Source organism: Leptidea sinapis, chromosome 2 (assembly GCF_905404315.1).
Source record: "Leptidea sinapis chromosome 2, ilLepSina1.1, whole genome shotgun sequence".
In the NCBI taxonomy this organism is placed as follows: Eukaryota; Metazoa; Arthropoda; class Insecta; order Lepidoptera; family Pieridae; genus Leptidea; species Leptidea sinapis.
In genome coordinates this window covers 10,814,458-10,837,088 of record NC_066266.1, presented here as the reverse complement: position 1 = coordinate 10,837,088, position 22,631 = coordinate 10,814,458, and the positions used below count along the sequence as shown (strand labels likewise).

The 22,631-nt window shown below is 35.8% G+C and overlaps 1 protein-coding gene across 4 annotated transcripts in view; it reads left to right on the top strand.

Annotated features, from left to right (window-relative positions):
* The window catches only part of LOC126971592 (zinc finger MYM-type protein 4), a 42,476-nt gene that overhangs the window by 18,365 nt on the left and 1,480 nt on the right, over nt 1-22,631 (top strand). For 3 of the 4 annotated variants that reach the window (XM_050817939.1, XM_050817919.1, XM_050817928.1), the window contains exons 7-19: nt 123-1,403; nt 1,516-1,789; nt 5,279-5,387; nt 5,794-5,896; nt 6,341-6,997; nt 7,248-7,415; nt 10,480-10,703; nt 13,045-13,255; nt 13,736-13,861; nt 14,353-14,474; nt 18,598-18,736; nt 19,867-19,966; nt 21,993-22,168. In XM_050817939.1, the coding sequence (XP_050673896.1) occupies nt 123-1,403; nt 1,516-1,789; nt 5,279-5,387; nt 5,794-5,896; nt 6,341-6,997; nt 7,248-7,415; nt 10,480-10,703; nt 13,045-13,255; nt 13,736-13,861; nt 14,353-14,474; nt 18,598-18,736; nt 19,867-19,966; nt 21,993-22,167 (3,689 nt within the window). In that variant the 3' untranslated portion in view covers nt 22,168. Of the gene's footprint in view, nt 1-122; nt 1,404-1,515; nt 1,790-5,278; nt 5,388-5,793; nt 5,897-6,340; nt 6,998-7,247; nt 7,416-10,479; nt 10,704-13,044; nt 13,256-13,735; nt 13,862-14,352; nt 14,475-18,597; nt 18,737-19,866; nt 19,971-21,992; nt 22,169-22,631 lie in introns of those variants that run through there. The other variant, XM_050817949.1, reaches the window with a different exon arrangement.

Below are 22,631 nucleotides of genomic sequence, written 5' to 3'. Positions count from 1 at the left end.
TTCAACTTTGGAAATTTAATATTATTTCAAAGTATTCATAGATAACTTTGAAAATGAATTCAATTAATTAATTAATTAATTCAATTAATTGTATTTTATCAGTGTTAATATTTTTCCAATAGATAAGGAGACTGAAAATACTGAAGACAGTGAAGAGATCGATTCGACTACTCTTATTGCTATCAATCGGATAGAACCTATCGATGAAATATGTTATAGTTGCACTATACCTAAATCATGCATATTTGCAACTAACAATAGTGAGCCTGAGAGAAAGTATTTTTGCACAGAAGCATGCGTCAAATCATTCCAAATAGATAATGCGGATCAATATGTTTTAATAAAGAATAAATATATTATTGATGAGATTCCTCCAAAGATCTGTATGTGTTCGGAATGTGAGGAAAAGAAGACATGCTATTTCTTTTATAATTATGATGGTGAAGATACTTACTATTGTTCCATGAGGTGCTTAAATAGCATGATGGCAGACGAAAAGGAGAAGTATACATACAAGAGGCGAAAAATAACGGTTGAAGAGGTGTCATTGAGGGATGGGGAGTGTTGCGCTTGTCTTGAACAAAAAAAATGTATGTATTCTCTGAAACGATATGGTGAGGATCTGTTAATCTGTGAGCAACCCTGCCTCAAGACATTAAATAATGATGAAAATGGCCGATATTTGGTCAAGAGAAAAAGGATACTGAGGTATACCACCCCTACTTCACGAAGTTCCTCTAGTCAGTCAGCTAAGCCACTCATGAAACTCAAAGTTATCAGCAATGCTACTGATAAATATTTAGATGAAGCATATAAAATACAAGCTAAAACACCAGCGATGGTGCAAGCAGCGAAGGACGAAAGAGACCGTACATTTATGCGTACTTGTGCTCAGTGTATGCTTATACTAAAGGATGAGCTAATGCTGACTTGGGAAACTATGGACTTTTGTAATGAAGCATGTTTAGGAAGGTTTCAGAACAAAATTGGATCCAAGTGTGCAAACTGCAAGAACTCTGTCCAACACATGAGCTTAGGCAAATATTGTGTTAGGTTTGGTTATGATATCAGGCAATTTTGTAATTCGGGATGTTTGGAAGAGTTCAAGAAAGGCTTAAAAATATGTTGTTACTGTCAAAGAGACATTTCTGCTGAGCCAGAAGGGTTTTTAGCTCCTGTTGGTGAAAAGGGACAGTTCAAAGATTTTTGTTCACAAGCCTGTATGGAAAAGTTTGATCAAATGAATAAAAATCCTTTGCCGCTACAATTGTGGGCCAAATGTGCTGTTTGTTCATTAGAAAAGAACACTTCTATTGAAATAGAAATTGATGAAGACATCACTCAAAGATTGTGCTCGGAGCCATGCTTTGCTGCATTCAAATTTGTGAACAACATTTGTCCAGGTAATTTGACAAAGCTTTAAACAGTTCTATGTAGATATTTATTGTTTATATTTATAATTTACTCCTTTCATTGTTATTAAACATATTAAAAATTCATTTGCAATGTCCACAGATCAATGTTCTTGGTGTAAAAAACACTTCGAGAGGAAGTTGAGCAAATGTTTCACAGTTTACGAAAATGGAACGGTCAATCCATTCTGTTCCAAATCCTGTATGAATATCTACATAAGCAATACCAGACACATAGTTCCGTGCAGTTGGTGCAAAGTGAAGAAGTACAATTATGATATGATACAAAAAACACAAGCAGGAGCACAGGTTATGATGTGCTCATTGAACTGCCTGAATCTCTATCAAGTCTCTATGAATGCAGTTTCCTCAAGAAGGTAATTTATTGTTAATATTAGATATTTTATAGATAAACCCCCTTAATCGTAATAGTCTGCTAACTTAAAGCATTGCAGAATGAGAAAAAACACTCCTAAGCAGCTGTTTAAAGTAAGCGGACAATTATGAATAAGGGGGTTAGTGTCTGTGGTGTAAAAGGTAGAACAGTGTTGTACTTTCACCATGGTGCCTTTGCCTGTATGCTCACCCTTGCCAATACATACCAATGTGTTTTCAAATTCATATGTAGTAGCCTGGTTACTAATGTAACCGAAAATTATCTGGAACTGATGTCGATGATGTCACATCTTCGCTATGTTACGGTGTGCATAACAAGCATCACTATAGGATATTATTATTAATAATTAACACCGATTTATTATTTCAGTATCATAGATTGATATAAAGGTGTATTGTATTGTGATGCTGATTATTATTATTATTATTATTATTATAATGTTGAAAAATATATGAAAGAATCTGGGTTAATTAAAAAAGTATTTATTTTTCTGGCAGTAGTATTATAGTGACATAGAACAACAGAAACTACAGAACTATTAACAACAAAAGTTAAAACGTAATCACGACGTGTACCTAATAGTAATGAAACTGCAAACCGTACTGACGCAACAGGACGAGCATAAAGGACGCTCATGTGATTCCTCTGGTGTAACAACATAGTTAGGGGTGTGGTGATCACATTCCATTAGGGGACCCATATTGTATACTTCTTTGTCCATCTGTTCCTTAAAAAATAATAGTGCATATTAAGGGTATGTAGTTTTTCTAGTTAGCTTGTGTTAACAACTAGCTGACCCGGCGAACGTTGTATTGCCACATAAATTAATATAAAAATAGAATTTTTTCTTTTGTGATACAAGTAATAGATTACGACCGATTCTGAAACCTACCAAATGTAAATATAAAGTTTCATGAAAATCTATAAAGCTGTTTAGTAGGAGTACGTCAGCTAATATTGTGACAGAAGAAGAAGTGTTAATGTAGGGTGTCAGTTTCCTGCTTGCCAAATTTTATAAAAAGTCTAGCCGCTTGCGCGCGAAGTCATAACAAACACACTCACTAACTTTTAATATTAGTGTGATGGGAGTGTATATAATGGTGTGACATGCTTATATAAATATCTTGACTTGTTAGTAATTATTATTTTATATATTAATGAGGGCAAAGTTAGATACAACTATGTTATATATTTCATGGCCTATGGAAAACATTAAAATTCTATATCTATATTTATATTTATTAAACAAATAAAAATACAAGTATGCAAAATTAATTATTTAATTAAAAACTTTAAATTATTAAAACTTAAATATTTAATTTATTAAAAATTTTCAAATAAATTAAATATTTAAGTAATTACTTACTAAGAGTAAACAGTACTGTGCAGACAACCTCATTGACCTCTGGAAATACTCGAAACAACGAAAAAAATAAGTCTCTAATAAGGAATACCTCACAATTATAGTTTCTCTATACTTTTTTACACTTATTTAGCAACCATTACCTGACCAAGACTATGATACAACTATTTTAGTGTTATTTGAATATTTTAATAATTTTAACAAATTATAAATTGGATGACTTTTAAAAAAAGTGTTAAACAAAGGTACTGTGAACTAACTTATGAAACAACTGTTTTGTGAGTTGTGAGTGACAAGGGTTTTATGATGTGGATGCTGTCAGTACGAGCGACCTATATTCTAGCGCTCTCCAAAAGCTCAGCAACACCACACACTCTGGTGTGTCGCTCCCCATTATCAGCTCGAACCGCGTGCAACACAGAACGCTCGAATTGTCGGGGCTCCAGTGCTCTGTGAACGGCTACATCACTTGGCGTTGCTGGGAGTATTCCGAAGAGCTGCTTGATCTGATTCCTGCCGCTGAATTCCACTTTCGCCCGACTCGCCACAAATTAAGATATCAGCTCCACCATCAGAATGTCAGGCGTTCCTTTACAGTTTCGTTTTCAAAGAACTTTCTTCCTTAACATATATCTTTAAAACCCGGCAACCCACCTGTAATTCCTTTGGTGTGGTAAGATAATGTGGGCGGCGGTAGTCAACTAACAGCAGGTGACCCATACGCTCATTTGTCAATAAAAAAATCCTGAGTAGCAACGGGTAAGTTGGTACGGTTTTTAAAAATAAGATTGCTTTGTATTACATAACATGTAAGACATTAAGAGAAGACGTTATTGTTTATTTCTACTTTGTTTATAATTATTACCTGTTAACTACTTAAATATTTTTTTTAAATACTTTGTGCGTAGTGTTTCAATGATTTTATGATAAGTGTGAGTATTGAAAGTTAAATAGCTTTTTGTGTATCGGGTATTATTCCCTGTAAAAGAATCTATTTATCGATATATCGTGCCCTACCCTATGCCCGGTCGAGTTCTTTCGCTTTTGGACTATCCGACGCGTTTGTAGTCACCGCGAGAAGCAAAAAGGAAACAAGGCAAGTCGCATTTTGATGTGCAAAGATTCAAGTTAATTCAATCATTGATCTAGTGACTTTCTTATTCGCTCAAAATTAAAATTACATTTTGACCTGATTAGTGCACCGATTTCGTTCATGTTTTGTGTATCGTCAGAAAATGCTATAACAAGTATGTACCTACATTTAATTAATAAATTAAAATACATAGTGTATATATACAGGTTACAACACCTGAGGCTTTATAACGAGCACATTTATAGAGTAAACTACGCAGAATGTACATACTTCATTTCTACCTAATTTGCGGAACGACAAAAATTTTAAAAGACCTAAACGAACACTTACTTTTTCATAATAATCGTCAAATTTACAGAAAAGGCTCAAAGTGTGTTCCGCCTTGCTGAATACAGGTTTGTTTGGCATTTCGCACTATCGTCGGTGTTATTGATGCGAAAACCGATCCAACACCCTGTTCCATCTCGGCAACCGTTGGCCAATCGGAGAAATACACTCTGTCCTTCACATAACCATTTTTTTCACTTATTATATGTTTTACGGGGTATTTTGTAACACGTTGTATATTATATAAAATAATTCATATTAAAAATTATTTTGCTTCTTTTTTCTCGATATAGAAAATACTTCCATTGTAACCTTGTTTGTTTATCGAAAAGGCTGGCAACTGCGATTTGTCTGGTGTTGTATGTGCTTGTAGGGCGAAGCGAGATTTGCTTAGCGAGTACTATCTTTGATATCTCTTGTCGCTGCGAAAACTAGCGGGGACACCGTCAGTGTGAACAGTCAGCAATCAACATGCATGTCTCTTTTATTCATACCGGATAAAGATCCTCTCTATATATATATTCCTGGTATATATCCTCTCTATAAATATCCCCGATCTATATCCTCTCTATAAAAATCCTATATCTATATCCAGTATGAATGAAAGAGACATGGAAACGCAGAACATCTATAGAGCTGTTGTTTGTACGTTTCTTGAACTTGAAAACAATATTTTCTGTTTGCAGGACTAAATGTGATATGTGCCGGCGTACCGCCCTCGCACAGTATCACCTGACTATGTCGGACGCTACTGTTCGTAACTTCTGTACCTACCAGTGTGTAATCTCTTTCCAGGTAACTAGATTTTATATAATTACTAGCTGACCCAGCAAACGTTGTATTGCCATATAATGTAATAATTTAAATTTTTGGGGTATAACATGTAGATACGATATTGGTTATATTATGTGTTTTCAGTTAAAATAATTACTTACAAATATATACAAATACTCTCAGAAGATCGAGAGTTCAACAAAGCATACAAGATTTTATAACGATACGTCACTCGAACGGTTAGCTCAGTTGGAAGATAATTCGCACGGAACGCGAGCGGTCGTGGGTTCGAGTCCCGCATCATTCATAAAATGTTGTTTTCAAATTTTATTTGTGTATCAATCCCAGAATTGAGGGCTGTCACTTCTGGGATTCAAATGATTTTTTGATTGATTTCAAATTGTTTATATTCAAATATGTTTTTCAGGGTCAATACTCAAAACACTCATTGCCAATAGAACAAGCTGCAGAGGTGCCCAAAGCAGTGCCCACTGGTGCACCCAGACGCACTTACAACACCAAAAGTCACGGTAATTGTTTATTTATTAACTGTCCCGCTGAAGATTATACTTAACTCACAAATTTATGAACGTTAAATAATAAACTAGGCATAGCCTGTACTATGGGTTTGAACCCAACTGTGTCTTGTGACAACGATGTATTTAATACAATCCATGACTCGGAAACAAACATCCATATTCATCATATAAATGCTTGCACCTACCGGGATTCGAACCCGGGACCTCTAGGTTAGTAGTCAGGGTCACTAACCATTCGGCTATATGGGTCGTCAAAAAATACACTATCTCATGAAATCACTATGTCTCGGATGGTTCTGACACCAATGTGATATTTAAGATCTTCAACAATCTGATAGACCGTTAATACAATAGCAGAACTTAAATTGAAGTAAATCTAAAATAGAATACTGTAGGAATTTGAGTCAACTAAATGTCAATGTATTTTATCATCAGCTAAAAGCCAGGCGCGTGGGAGCGGTGGATTGCCTGTCATATCGAATGTACAGTCTCTGGCGACACCGCCGCCAATTCAAGTGGCAACACCACCATCAACGAGAGGGAAGTCCAAACGCTTAGCGCAAGCAGCCCCGCCGCCGCCGGAACCGGAACCCCCTCAAGCCCCTAAAACCCCTCCCCCACCTCCCAAACCACTAACTCCACCACCACCTCCTCCCCCCAAGATATACAACCATGTGATCGTAAAAACACTACCTCCCAATGAGGTTGCCAATAAAGGCACCATGACAAAACCCATGATGGTATCAAAAGGAGTATCATGCCGTCCTCATCCTTGCACAAAAGAATGTCAAACTGACTCCAGCTTGGAGAGGAAGGTCTTAATTCCTGTGCCAGTACCCATATATGTGCCGGTTCCCTGTGTAATGTGGTCATTACCATTTCCCGTTCCTGTGCCTATACCATTGCCAATCCCGACACCGGTGTTCATCCCCACCACAAGAAACTCAGCTAAGGGGATAATGAAGGAAATAAATAAGATTCATGACAAGATGCCTACCGATCCATTCGAAGCAGAGTTGTTAATGATGGCGGAAATGGTTGCCGGCGATAAGAAGAAAGATCAGAGTGATTCGGAGACAGACGATGAAAATGGTATAAATTTTGATTACTAACTTGCAAATATATTTTTAGTATTGAATCAATGATAATTTTATATCCTAGGTCCTATTACCAGGGGGAGGCTCCATCTTTCATCACAATGTACTGAATAGACCGAATAGACTGAATATTCGAGTTGTATGTCAGTATCAGTAAAAAAATATGAAATCAGATTGAAAGAAAAAAGTTGTATGATGAAATTGTATATAAATATTTTGACGATAATCTATAATTTTGTTATCAGCTGAAGAGTTTAGCCCAGTGGCAGGTATGGAGGGAAGCAATGCATTTGGTGAGGACATGCTACAGATGGCGCTCAAGATGGCCACAGAATACGAAGTACAGCCGGTAGACCTTGAGTCAGCTATGACTGCTAATACCATCACACCAAGTTCACACCCCGGAATGCCAGGTTAGTACATCGACACATACAATAACAGTTTCGAGTTCGTGGGGATGAAATATTGCAGTTTCGGTGTTTACTACCCGGTTATATTTTATGCCTTTTTAATAATAAATAAACATGTAAAGGTGTTGTGTTGTGATGGTGAATATTATTATTATAATGGCGAAAAATCTGAAAGAATATGGGTTAAGTAGAAAAAGCATTTATTTTTCTGACGGTACTATTATAGCGACACAAAACAACAGAAACTAAAGAACTATTTATTAACAACAAAAGTCAAATCATAATAATGAAAGGTTCAAAAACAAAGTAGTGATAACACGAAAATATTGCGACATGTGCCTAACGGTAATTAAACTGCAAACCGTAATGACGTGACAGGACGATCGCGAGGAGGTGAAAGGGAACTTCACATTCTTCCAACGAGGTCCAGAGATGGAGATTGGCTGTGTAGTAGTTGTGTTGTCACGGTAAAGAAAAAAATATATAATCATAAAGTCAGGCAAATAATATTTTGGGTATTAGTTCTCTAGACTATTGTATCATTTTAGAATTATTATTAGTAGATTATAAGTAACTAACTACTATCAGCGGGAGGCTCCTTTGCACCGAATGCCGGCTAGATTATGGGTACCACAATGGCGCCTTTTCCTGCCGTGAAGCAGTAATGTGTAAACATTAGAGTGTACTGTGTTTTGGGCTGAAGCGCGCCGTAGCTAGTGAAATTACTGGGCAAATGAGACTTGCCAACTTTGTCTCAAGGTGACGAGCGCAGTTGTAGTGCCGCTCAGAATTTTTAGTTTTTTCAATTATCCTGAGCGGCACTCACCATCGTCGTGCTTATCTCGTTCCTTATTTTCATAAAAAAAGTAAATTGCTAACTTTTTAATAACTTCTCACATTACTGTAATATTTTTTTTAGTATGTTATGTCCAGTTTGAAGTAATTCATATGTTCAGAATTTTATAGAATTACTAGCTGACCCAGCAAACTTTGAAATGCAATAAAAAAAGTTTTGTATGAAAAATAAATGTTAGCCGATTCTCAGGCCTATCTGATATGCACACAAAAATTTCATACACATCGGTTCAGTCGTTTGGGAGAATTTTATATATTAGATAAGACAAACGTGAAATATGTTATTTTGATGTGAAAACTTTTTCTCCTCTTATTTGAAACTTAAATGTTTTCATTTCACTTACTTAAGGTATAACGTAAAAGGGGTTAAATTACAAAAAAAAATTGATAAAAAGGCATAAAAGGCATTTATTTTCTCAAAATTGATTCCTTTAGAATTCTTTTTGATGTCATTTCTTATACTATTAGATACTACTACCGCTTCGGAAACAAATGGCGCTCTGAGAGAGAAGAAGCGGCGCAAGAAACTCTCCCAGCATTCTTTTTTTTTGCGCTCTTTTCAATAAAAATATACACGATTATAAATGATCGAAATATACAAGATTAACTTTGAAATTATCTGATTTTATTATTAGTAATTCCTTTTCCCAGGCTGGTCATGTGCAGCTCTCAGCTGTCGTGTTGCCAGCTTTTTAATTTAATTTTTTTTTTGTAGCGGCAAACTGATTTGGCTGGTTCTTATTTTTAGAGTTTTTCAGCAAGGAAGGCTTGGAGAACTGTCACCCAGGACCTATATCTTTATCTTTTTTACCTCTCACCGGGAGATGTGATTTAGGTTTTTTTAATTTCTGTTATTTTTAAAATTAAAGTTTTTTTTTAGAGTATAATCTTTATATATATATGTATATATATATATTTCTTGTGTGTGTGTGTGTATGTCACTGAACTCCTAGACGGCTGGACCGATTTTGATGAAATTTTTTGTGTGAGTTCAAGGGGATTCGAGGGTGGTTTAGATGAACAATTGAACTACCTCCTAAACAGCTGGACCGATTTTGATGATATTTTTGTGTGTTCCAGTGAATTTGAGATTGGTGTGTGTCTTCAGGTGGATTCGAGAATCGTTTAGATTCACAATTAAACTAACTCTTAAACGGCTGGACCGATTTTGATGATTTTTTGTTTGTTTCAGTGAATTTGAGATTGGGTTAGATTTTCAATACCGTCCATATAATCTAATTCTCCTGCTCACGCGTATGTTAGTTAACTCCTTCTAACGGCTGGACCGATTTTTTGAATTTAAGACGTGTGTACAGGACAACGTCTGTTGGGTCCATTAGTAGCTTATAAAATGCTCGCATAATGCCTTTACTTTATTTACATTATGTGTGGATTGATGCATCAACTGTATTGTACTTTAAGTATGTAATCAATGACTATAACTATGTTTTTACTTATTAATTTACGTTATTTGACTTACTCGTGTAAGGCATTTAGTACAATTACTAACGTCTATATGTTTGTGTATTTTGTTGCATCACTTTGCATATATTGTAATTGAAATGATTTGTAAATTTAATTGAAAATAAGAACTTGTAAATACCGTTCTGTCCTTAGAGGTTTTCACTCGTTCTTTTCTAAGGAAATCTGCATTCCGAACGAGCTGTATGAAACAATGACATATTTCAAGTGTAATGCAAGTTACCTACGAAATAAAATATTTTTTGATTTAAAAGTGGGAGGCTCCTTTGCACAGGATTCCGGTTAGATTGTGGGTACCATAACAGCACCTATTTCTGCCGTGAAGCAGTCATATATAAGCATTACTGTGTTTCGGTCTGAAGGGCGTCGTAGCTAGTGAAATTAGTGGGCAAATGAGACTTAACATCTTATGTCTTAAGGTGACGAGCGTATTTGTAGTGCCGCTCGGGATTTCTCGGAAGCGGCACTGCATTGTAATGGGCAGAGCTTATTATATTATAATTAAATTACCATTAGCTGAACGTCTCGCTCGTCTCGTCCCTTTTTCTTCTTTACTCGGGTGGTTTCCGTAACTCCACGTTATATGCGCCTATTTTGCGCGCGACGGCGGTAGAGACTACTCGAACCAGCCAAGCTCCTCCAAGAAGTCGCCCAGACCAGTCTCGTCCCTTATTTTCGTATAGAGAGATTTCGCATATAGGGTCCTGAAATAAATGTTGTCTTACTCCAGGGCTCGAGAACGAAGGCATGCACCACCACCACATGATGATGCTGGAGCAGCGTGCCGCGGCACTGAGAGGCGCCCCCGCTCGCAAGCGTGTGCCGCCGGCTCCCCCCGCCGCCCCCACTCCCCCGCGGGCCTCGCGAGCTAAGCGTCGTCGCGACCCGCAGCCACCGCCGCCGGAACCGCCGCGCGAGCCCGCAGAGAAACCCGACGCGAACATGTGCCTCAAGGTAATTCACATCCAGGGGCAGTGTTCCCAACTCTCAAAAATTTATCTCCCTAAAGCCCCGATCAAAAACCCCTAAAATCTCTACAATTTCTAGAAATTCCCCTAGATTTTTTTATTATTTATAAAATAATAAATGAAATATTTTTAAATAAATAATACGTTAAAATAATAAAATATTATTAAACAAACAATAAATTTTAAGCAATCAATAAAAAATTTCATTCAGTAATATAATTTTTTTAAATTATTTATTTATCAATTAAATAAAGCTAAATTAGATTATCCTAGGGCCTATATTATTACTCCTTTATTTGCTTAATTTGAAATAAAAAAAATATATTTGAAGTAATAAAAATCCCTAAAAAAATACCCCTAAAAATATTACACCCCTAAAAAAATCCCATCACACATTTTTTTCCCCTAAATTTGAAGGGAAAACCCCTAAGTTGGGAACAGTGTCCAGGGGTCTCGTACGGTTTACGTACTACTTACGGCCGTTGCCAATATACAATCAACAAATATTCTAATGTCAGCTATTAGCTTTATAAGCCACTAGCTGACCCGGCAAACGTTGTTTTTCTTGGACATTGCTTTATTTTTCTAAAATAAACGTAGCCTAAGTTACTCATTATTACATCAGCTACCTGCCAATAAAAGTCGCCGGATTAGACGGAACAAACAGACAGACAGACAAAAATTGTTAAAAATGTTATTTTTGTGTATGTGTATGTATATGTATTCATAATATACATTAAGTAAAAAATGGTTATTTCAATATTACAAACAGACACTCCAATTTTATTTCAATATATAGATAATTCACACAATATTTTTATAAATTATAGCCTATATGTTATTCTGGTGTGTAAGCTATATTATTGCAAAATTTCATCAAAATCCATTCCGTAGTATTTGCGTTAAAAAAGTTCAAACATACATCCAGATATACAAACTTTCACATTTATAATTTTAATAGGATTCTTATCGCGTTATATTGGCATATCGGTCACGTGAATTGCAATTTCCATACAAACTTCTATCGCTGGTAATCTATACGTCGTTCCATTGACAAACAGCGTGTACGAATAAGGTTAGTTACCGTCGATAAGTTTATTGGGACAGAAAAGTCAACGATAATTACGATTATCTTTTATTAATCTTATTATATCTCAGCTAAGCCAAAGACTGAATATTGAGAACGGCTGTAAATGGACTGTATTAGTTCGCTACTAGATAGAGAATAACTGTGGTAACTTTAACTTTATTAAACTGCGCATACTACTAAATTAAGGCTATATATGAGCTGATATAATGAATGCGTGCACTCGGTCGCTGCTGTGAGTAAACTGTTCGCTACGGGGTGGCCGACGCAACGACCGCGTTACGCGGTAAGTTTGCGGATCGGGCGAATAGGTAATCGACCTAAATTACACCATTAAAATAATTATTTGCTGGATACTCGAACAGATCTCAATAAATTATTAAAGTCATTAAAAAGCTGTAACAGTAGTGACAATGCCTTCAAGAAAAGACATTTATTAAAGTAGGCGTTACTTTACGTAAATCCATAATTATCCAAATGTTTTGAATTTTCTCTAGTGTTAATTCCAGTCTCGTGGCAGAGTCTGGCGTGTCAACATCTCCTGAGGGTGCCTCGTATAGAGGAGAAACACGTGTCGAATTGTTTAAAGACAAATATTGGCAGAATTTACCCTAAAGAAAACTCAAAACATTTGGATAGTTTAGACATTGCTTTAAAACTGTTCAATTATTATTTTTAGAAGTAGTAACTGATGAGTGGAAAAAGAACTAAAAAGAAAAATACGAGAGGCACATCCTCTAACTATTACAACTTCTGATCCTCACAATTTTTTTGCAGGGCGTGTACAGTTACTCCAAGTTTAAAATTAATTCTCCCATGTTATTTTATAGTGTCAAAGGTTTAAAAGGCAACATGTTAATAATTTGGAACAAATTTATTAATTACACGGTTTGCGTTTATAGAATTCCAAAGTGATAAACATAAATTCCCATAAAAACACATATTCTCTGTGCAAAGAAACAAACTGAAGAGTTTGATTTTCAGTTAAATTCATTGTGAGGAATTACCTTTAGAATTCCAGAAAAAAATACAATGTTCAACGTATAATCAATGGCACTGGATTTGGCGAGCTTGAATGAAAAATAATCCAGTTAAGTGGATTGGATTGATCACTGGAATGTTACATTTCAGTGCAAGTTCACATTATTCTAGTAGCATTCTAGCGTTGGACTGGAATAATGTGAACCGGGCATTATTATCAGCTAATGATATTAAATTTTATTCATCTATTCCATTTCAGTATACATTTGGCGTGAACGCGTGGAAGCAATGGGTGATGACGAAAAACGCGGAGATTGAGAAGAGCTCCGTGCGCCGGAAGCCGTTCAAGTCGGAGATCCTGCAGCTGACGGCGGACGAGCTCAACTACTCGCTGTGTCTGTTCGTGAAGGAGGTCCGCAAACCAAACGGCAGCGAGTACGCGCCAGATACCATCTACTATTTAGTCTTAGGTAACTGATCATTCATACTCACATATATCGGGAAGTCCTGCTCGTCTCGTCCCTTTTTATTATTAAATAAAAATAAACCACTTTTAAAGGATTTAAACGCGTGTAATTGTAACTGTGATTTTACATTCGATTTCGTCAGTCTACCTGAAAACGAGATCTGGAAAGGTCTTGAAACATCAGGTTGACTAAAATAAAAATGTGACTTTTACGAAAAAATGTAATGTAAAAACACAGTTACAATTACACGCGTTTTAATCCTTTAAATGTGTCAAAAATCAAAGAAAATACTATAAAATAAAAAAAATCTGCATGACGGCTGAAAAAGACGCCGCTTTGGGCATTCAATAATACCTCCAGTATATTCCTACAGTGAACCAATGGAATACCATAATCTAATCTCAATGCAACCAAATATTTCCAGAACTATCTAATTGAAATTTCTACGCCAGGTTGCTAATGCAAATAATCGTTGTTTTGCAGGTATACAGCAATACCTCTTTGAGAATGGCAGAATAGACAACATATTCACGGATCCATACTATGAAAAGTTTACGGACTGTTTGGACGAGGTTGCTAGGAAGTTCTCCGTATTATACAACGATTCACGTAAGTTTGTCATGTGTTTTAAATATTATAAGACAAAAATGTAATATTGTGTAATGAATATATGATATGACTATATTATATCATCCTCACTATCTGGATGTGTGGCAGTCCTCTACTGTGCGCTTTTCAAGGAGCTTTCTTTCACGTACTACAAAGCTATGGAATGAGCTTCCTTGTGCGCTGTTTCTGGGAAGATACGACACGGGTACCTTCAAAAAAGCGCGTACACCATTGAACACCACGCTGTGTCTACTATACTTGTCTTCTATCGCATATGTCACGGGGAGTGTTCTGAAGATCTGTCTCTCCGAATTCCACCTTCGCACGACACACTACAAATTAGGATATCATCCCCACCATCTGGATATTGGCGATCACAAAGCTGTGACATGAGCTGCCTTGTGCAGTGTTTCCAGGACGATATGATATGGGTTATGGCTTGTCCTCCTTTTCCAAAAAAAATAATTGAACGAATTTATATTTACTTTCAGAGTACATTGTAACTCGAGTGGAGGAGGAACACCTCTGGGAGAGTAAGCAACTGGGCGCGCACTCGCCGCACGTGCTTCTCTCTACTCTCATGTTCTTCAACACGAAGCACTTCAACTTGGTGGTGAGTCTTGTGACTTAGTAACATAACACGTACATATTTAAAACCATAAAAAGGCATAAAAGGCATTTGTTTTCTCAAAATTGATTCCTTTAGAAATCTTTTTGATATCATTTTTAATATACTAGATACTACTACCGCTTCGGAAACAAATTGCGCTCTGAGAGAGAAAAGAAGCAGCGCAAGAAACTCCCAGTATTCTTTTTTGAGCTCCTTTTAATAAAAAATATACACTATTGTACTGTCATTGCTATTGCTATAAAATAATCATAATCTAGTCCCAGGCTGACCGATCACTTAGATATTCAGCTGTGGAGTAATATGATTTACGACATAGCTATTTTTATAAAATATATTTTTATAAAACTTTTAAATTTATTTATAGATAATGCCTGAACAGTGGCTGGGACTTAATTATAAAATTGTATACATTTACCCTTAAAACTATTATGTATCTTATGAAGCCTACTAGAATTAATTACAAGCAATCCCTTATTTCTAGTATCACTATTAGTAAACGAGTAAGTACTATTATGTACGTGTTATGTTACCGCACTTTGCACAGTGTTTCTATGAACTAATTCGTTACAATATTAAACTTAGTGATCTGTATTACAATTTCTTATTTTGTAACCAAAATTTGATGTACCAAACCTCTCGGGTTTCGTCCGAGCACTCTTACCAACTGAGTCAACTGTTCGAGTGGCGTATCACAATAAGTCCCACATGGTTTATAAATTTTGGTTACAAATTTAACTTGATTAATCTGTGTTACAATGACAAAGCTGGCAATTGGCGCTGTACTTATTTACCACGTGCTATGTAATTTATATTTATTTATTATGGAATATATATTTAAAATTTATTTAAATACTAGCTGACCCATGGACATTGCAACATTACTTTATTTTTGTACAATGAAAGAATTTTTCTAAAATAAACGTAGCCTAAGTTACTACTTATTACTTCAACTACTTTCCAATAAAAGTCCCAAAGTCAAAATCGGTCCAACCGTTACAGAGATTAGCCGGAACAAATTGACAGACAGACAGATAAAAATTGTAATAAATACTATTTTGGTGTATACAATATATTCATATACATGTAGTAAAACATGATTATTTCAATATTACAAACAGATACTCCAATTTTATTTATACGTATAATAGGCCAAAAACGACAGCAATTTGTCCGGCATGTTAGTAATATAGTTATCGTCTACAATTAAAATTAAATTGTTAATACATTTATTAATAATATATGATAGAAATGATTAAGTTACAACAGGTAGGTTAATACAGTAGGTAATAACAGTGCTGGTAGCACGGGTGAGTCACATGGCCTGCCACCGTTCCGTATTAATTTTTTTTATGAAAATACGGGCCGAGACGAGCAGGACGTTCAGCTGTTGGTAATTGATACCCATTACAATGCAGTGCTGCTCAGGATTATTGAAAAAAACAAAAATTCTGATACAATTGCGCTCGTCACCTTGAGACATAAGATGTTAAGTCTCATTTGTCCAGTAATTTCACTAGCTACGGCTACGGCACCCTTCAGATGGAAACACAGTACTGTTACATTATAAATTACATTTTATGAGAGACCGTCTGTTTAGATATATGTATGTCAGATATGTTTCGATTAAAATCGGGCGTCAAGTTGTTGGTATCCATCATGTTGTTTTAAGTCAATGAGTGCTCTTCTGATAGACAATAATAACTAGATATATGTGCTCGTTATATTAGATAGCTGATAAAAAAAACTTTAAACTAGCAAGCGTTATTTAATATTTATGCTGTGCGCGATTTTTGTCACCTGCCAAATTATGCTCTAAGAGGATTGTATAAGAACTAAATTCAAATGAAAGTCATTTAATATTTATGCGATACGCGATTTTTATCACCTGTCAAATTATGCTGTAAGAGGATTGCATAAAAACTAAATTCAAATGAAAGTCATTTATGCGATACGCGATTTTTGTCACCTGCCACATTATGCTCTATGTGGAAGTGCATAAGAACTAAATTCAAATGAAAGTCTAGTTGTTATAGTAAATATAATCGACAATCGAATATATTTTGTTCGGATATGCAACGCGTTAGATTATTTATTGTTTAAATATATTGATATATTGTGGTTATAACTATATTCTATATAATATATTGTTATATTATTTGTATTTTGTTGCCGCTTACGGCTCGCTCGACTTCTTATGACGTATTTTATTTAATGATTAGGTATTATTAGTATAAAGAATATTATTATGCGTTTATGAGTGATTTTGAATTGGTAATTGATTTTTTATAAATAAAAGTAATTTTTATAATAGATGAATTTAATTTAAATAGAGTAGATAAATTGAAAAAATATATAATTTAATATAATATAATGTTTTATCATAAATAATAATTTTAGTCAGTCCTAAGCGTGTAAAGAGTACGAAAGTTCTATGTTTCAAATCGATTAATTACCAATTAAAATGGTTACAAAGCAATAATTCATTCTGCAATGTGTCGTTCTACGAAGCGAACTAATATATTATAGCGTAAAAAAATAGCCATTTTAAAAGTAGCGTATCGTTATAACGTGATTTTAATGTAAAGCCTTTGCGAATTACTCTATTAATATATAATATCTTAATTCAATCATGTCACAGACACTGAACGTACGCACGAGCGTGACAGTGAGAGTGACAGCTTCAAACTGTATTTGACAGATGACGTTCGCCATAGAATATATATATATATATATATCATACAGGCAATATCGCTGTAATAATATTCTAATTCTGCGACATATTATATTAATTAGTAAACAATACTCAACTTTATAACGAACAGTTAAGTTCTCAATAGCGGGCGGCATGACACGCTACGCTCCAATCAAGGCTTCGAGAACAAAAGGCAAATCGCAAGACACGCCACAAGTTAGGATATCATCCCCACCATCGGCGATGTGTGGCGGTCCTCCACAGTGCGGTTTTCAAGGAGCTTTCTTCCTTGTACTACGAAGCTGTGGAATGAGCTTCCTTGTGCGGTGTTTCCGGGACGATACGACATGGGTACCTTCAAAATAAGCGCGTACACCTTCCTTAAAGGCCGGCAACGCTCTTGTGATTCCTCTGGTGTTGCAAGAGAATGTGGGCGGCGGTGATCACTTAACACCATGTGACCCGTATGCTCGTTTGTCCTCCTATTCCATAAAAAAAAACTACTCATGCACTCTCACTGCAGGGTTTAACTAAAACGGTCGGTATGTCGCATAACGGAAGTGGGGGCCGGGCTAACACTATAGTAGTTTTTGTGCAAACGTATACTGAAGTCATAGAATTTTAAAACAATCTTTCTACGTTGTTTAACCCTTCAGAGGTCGATTTCTCCCAAATACTTATTGCTTTCCAGGCCTTAAAATGAATCCACTGTTAATATTTCGTAGTTTTGGCTCTGCATGGACTGCATTGATGAGTTTCACTTAAATATGGCCTTAATCCTCATAATGACATAATTTATGGTAGCTCATTGCAACAAATACCAGCTACATTTGCCGTTAACCGTCGTACAGAAGTATATATGCCTTATAGCCTTAAGCCTTATACATTGTATAAATTTTTAGTGTGTGCTATCTGTAAATGTCAATTCTTCCCTTTCTGTTCCGGCTAGCTAAATCAATGTAATAAATAAAATGCTCACAGTATACCTTTATTTATTTACGGTGTGTGTGGATGATGCAGCTACTGTGCTCAATAACTTTTGTTTTGTATTATTATACATTTACTTTTTTGACTTACTCATGTTGACTACTTGACGTTTGAGTATGTTTGTTGCATCACTTTACATATTATATTGTAATTAAAGTGATTTGTAAAACAATGAAAATGTAAATCTTGATTTAAAAGAAAGGCGATGAGTTTCTTGCTACTTCTTCTCATTCATAGTGGATTCAATAAGATATTTTTTTTTGACATTCATAATTATCATTACCGTGACGTACATAAATAAAGTGATTTTGATTTGATTTGAATATAGTATGGTCTCATGCATATTTATGTTTTTATCTCAAATATAATACTTTCCTATTACAAAATGGTTCTTTTTATTTAACCACCGTAAACTTTCTATTTCAGACGGTGGACGAACACATGCAGCTATCCTTCTCGCACATTATGAAGCACTGGAAGCGAAACCCCAACCAGCCTGGACAAGCCAAGATCCCTGGGGCCAGAAACGTACTGCTGCGGTTTTACCCGCCACAGTCGGCTCTAGGTATAACACCATCTAACAACATGCTTTTCAAGGAGACACTTCTCACGATAAACCTGTTAATAGCTATAACAGTAATTTCTGTATTAGGTTTTGTCAATATACAGATATCGCGTGAGTTGAATGCAGTCGGGCCTGGGGTAAAGAGCGGAAGCATCTCCCCCCGCTGTCCGCACGCCTCCCTCGCGCGCCTGTAGTGTAGTGCTGTGCTGTTGTCGTCGCTTACCGTGTTATCGCGTTAATACTAAAGTTGCAGTCCCGTGTTATATTTTTTCATTTTAAATATCCGGACGACCTAACCTTCCTCGGATTTTTAAGAATGTACAAAACTGGAACAAAAAAAAATAATAGGACATCTGGATTCAAATCGGGCTCTTCTGCTTTCCGTATCACCCAATGTCCCATCTGAGCTATTATAGTCTTGTATATAGGGGCGGAATTTAACTTTGTATTCTAATAGTAGCTGTAGCTGTTTCTCATTAAAACGTTTTTTTTTTATTGAAACCTAGCAAGATCGATTTATCGCCCTCCAAATCTCCTGTATACTAAATATACTAAATTTTATGAAAATCGTTAGAGCCGTTTCCGAGATTCAGATTATATATATACAAGAACTGCTCTTTTAAAGATTGCAGGTTGCGTTCCAAAAAAACGATATTTTTAGTCATCGGCAACCACGTTGAAGAAAGGCAGAACAACAAATTTTAGATTAAATTAATTGGCTTAAATTATGACTATTAAATTATTTTAACCTCGTGTAAAATGGTAAACTTCAAGCGTTGTTTAAATTTATCGACACACTCATGATTATGGCCATCAATTGTGTAAGGTCACATCACTATCGCATTCATGTACTCTGCATTCAACTCGTGCGTTATATCTACAGCCCAAATATGAGCATATGACATACTTTAGTCGAATGGTTATAGAGAAGCGAGCGAAATGTGTACCTTCGCTTTAAAAGCCTCCCACTCTTTTTCTCCCAGCCTACCCAGCATTAAATAATATTCTGTTATGTAAACTAATTTTTTCTCATTTTTTTTTATTTCATCAAACTCCCACTTGACCATTGTTTTATGTTATAGGACTTTTGACCGTAAATGGATCTACTTATACTATTATTTCTTTTGCAGAAGCAAATTCAAGAAAAAAGAAGGTTTATGAGCAACAAGAGAATGAAGAAAACCCACTGAGGTGTCCTGTTAAATTGTACGAGTTTTATATATCGAAATGGTGAGTATTGTTTATTTTATTATAATTATAAACAATTATAAACGATTTTATTATAAACAATTCAAATTATTCTTCTAACGTTCAAGCTGTCTTTCCCCTTTCTGTTGCGACATAGGCGTGACGGCTCTCCGAGCTAATATTTATTTATTTAAATTATCACAATCATCTCGTAAGGGAATAGCAATGAACAACAGAGGTGCAGGCATTCAAATTTTTTTTTGCTCTAATAAAAGTATTCTCCTATTTCTGGCGTGAAGCAGTAATGTGTAAACACTATTCTGTTTCATTCTGAAGGGCGCCTGACCTAACATCTTACGTCTCAAGGAATTGTAGTACCACTCATAATTTTTGGGCGTATAAATTACCATTAGCTGAACGTCCTTCTCGTCTAATCTCTTATTTTCATAAAAAAGTGTTCATTAGAAAAATAGTCACTTTTTTAAAGAGTTAATGGTTTTTTTAAATATTGGTTTTGGCTATTATGGTGTTCTGGTTTATTTATAATATTTCGAATGAGACACAAAAGACATAGAAGGGTATACTATAGCAGATTATATTGAAGATAATAAAGCATGGTTCCTGATTGATTCTGTGCAGGTCACCTAAAATTGTAGAGATAATACTCTAGTTCTTATAGTTAACCGATTGTTGTTGCAATTTGGTATGTTATTGTCACTTCTTATGATAAATAAATATATATTTCTATTCTATACATAATTATAATATCAATACCGATGGAGCCCTCATATTTCAGTAAATGCGTGTAATTATTCCGAAATTTTAATCCTTTAAAAAGTGTTTCATTTAAATGTGTAACAATCGCATTAATCAATGAAATCCATATTCATTATTGAATAGATTTTTGCACATTATGTGTGAACTAATTTCACAAATTCACAAGTGCTGAAGCACTGTTTCTTCGCTGGCAAAGAGTAACAATAAAAGCCCATAACAAATTCAAACATTTAGTGGTTAATTTGTTACAATAGGAGTAGGGCGCGATACCGGGGGTTGGTTAATTTTACCATTAAATAAAAACTAAACTAAAATATTAAATTGCTTATTCTATACGGTCACATGATCTCCGGAACTCACTGGATCGTGAAGCCCCCTCCCGTTCCCCTTTCACCCCCTCGGACGAGCGTGTTCTGTTGCGTCAGTACGGTTTGCAGTTGCATTACCGTTGTGTACATGTCGTGATATTTTCGTGCAATCACAGTTTTGCGTTTGAAGTTTTCATTGTTACGTTTTGACTTTTGTTGTTAAAAGCTCTGCAGTTTCTGTTGTTCTGTGTCGCTATAATAATATTGCTAGAAAAGTAAATACCTTTTTTTACTTAATCCAGATTCTTTCATTGATTTTCATAATAATCATAATCAGCAACACAACAACATTACGGACGAGTAAAAAAAGGAGGACTCCGCGCCGTGATATTAAATAGTGAAGAACCTAAAGTGTGTGTGCCGTTACAGGGGATACCAGCTAACAAAAAATATGTCCCATTATTAGTCATATTCAATACACTATATATAGTGTTCCACACTGCTTTAAAAGAATATTGGTTAAGACATACTTGCATCATAAATCACTGCATCTTGAAACAGATAATAATGATTTATCTACTTAGAACACCATTACATGGATTACCCAATTTTTCTGGTAAAATCCTTGTTTATTTACCGGCCACACTGGATGTTACTGTCCGTCACAGACGATGGCAGATGTCATAATGGCGGCTGATTGGCATATATTCGTGTAAGTTTGTGCTTGGGGCTATGTATTTACACGTTAACTGGCTTGTTTTGATGCTTCATCGTTATGTAGGTGACACGGAGTCCTTGCTTTTTTACTCGTCCGTGCATAACATCTTAATATATATCTCTTATACTGAAAAAATAAATCGTTTATTTATTAATTATATAATCTTAGTGATGCTTGTTTCGCACACCGTTACAAATCGACGACTCGACGTTAGGTCCAGAGATAATGTAATCGGGTAGTAAATATCTTAATTGTAATTTCTCAGCCCGGAGTCAGTCCGGACCCGGAACGACGTGTTCTACCTGCAGCCGGAGCGGTCTTGCGTGCCCGACTCGCCCGTGTGGTACTCCACGCAGCCGCTCAGCCGCCAGGCGCTCGCCAAGATGCTGCACCGCGTCAAGATGGTCAAGGAGATCAACATCGCCCTACTCACCAGCTAAGGTAACACCAAAACAACCACAACCGTAAGGACCACAAGTCCACAGATCTGTACCTTCGAACGAAGGTGTGGGAATCGAGGCTGATTATTAGGCTCAGGAGGCCTTTTGCTAAGCTGGAGTTTTTTAAGTACATATTTTACTCAACATTGAAGAAAATCGCAAACTGAGATCGGCATGATCCATACTTCTTGCCCCGTTTACATTATTTGCAAATGACGTGGAATTGACGCATTAAATTTTCTTACCTACAAGAAATGCACAACTCAACAACAGCATTTACCTCAGCTGTCCGTACGCCTCGCCTCGCGGGCCTGCAGTGTAGTGATGTGTCGTCGTTGACAGTCATCGTACGCTTACCGTGTTATCGCGTTAATACTAAAGTTGCAGTCCCGTGTTATTTTTAATTTTAATAATAATACTTCCCAGTTCCTTGGCGTTCCCAACAAAATAAGTTTTTATTCATC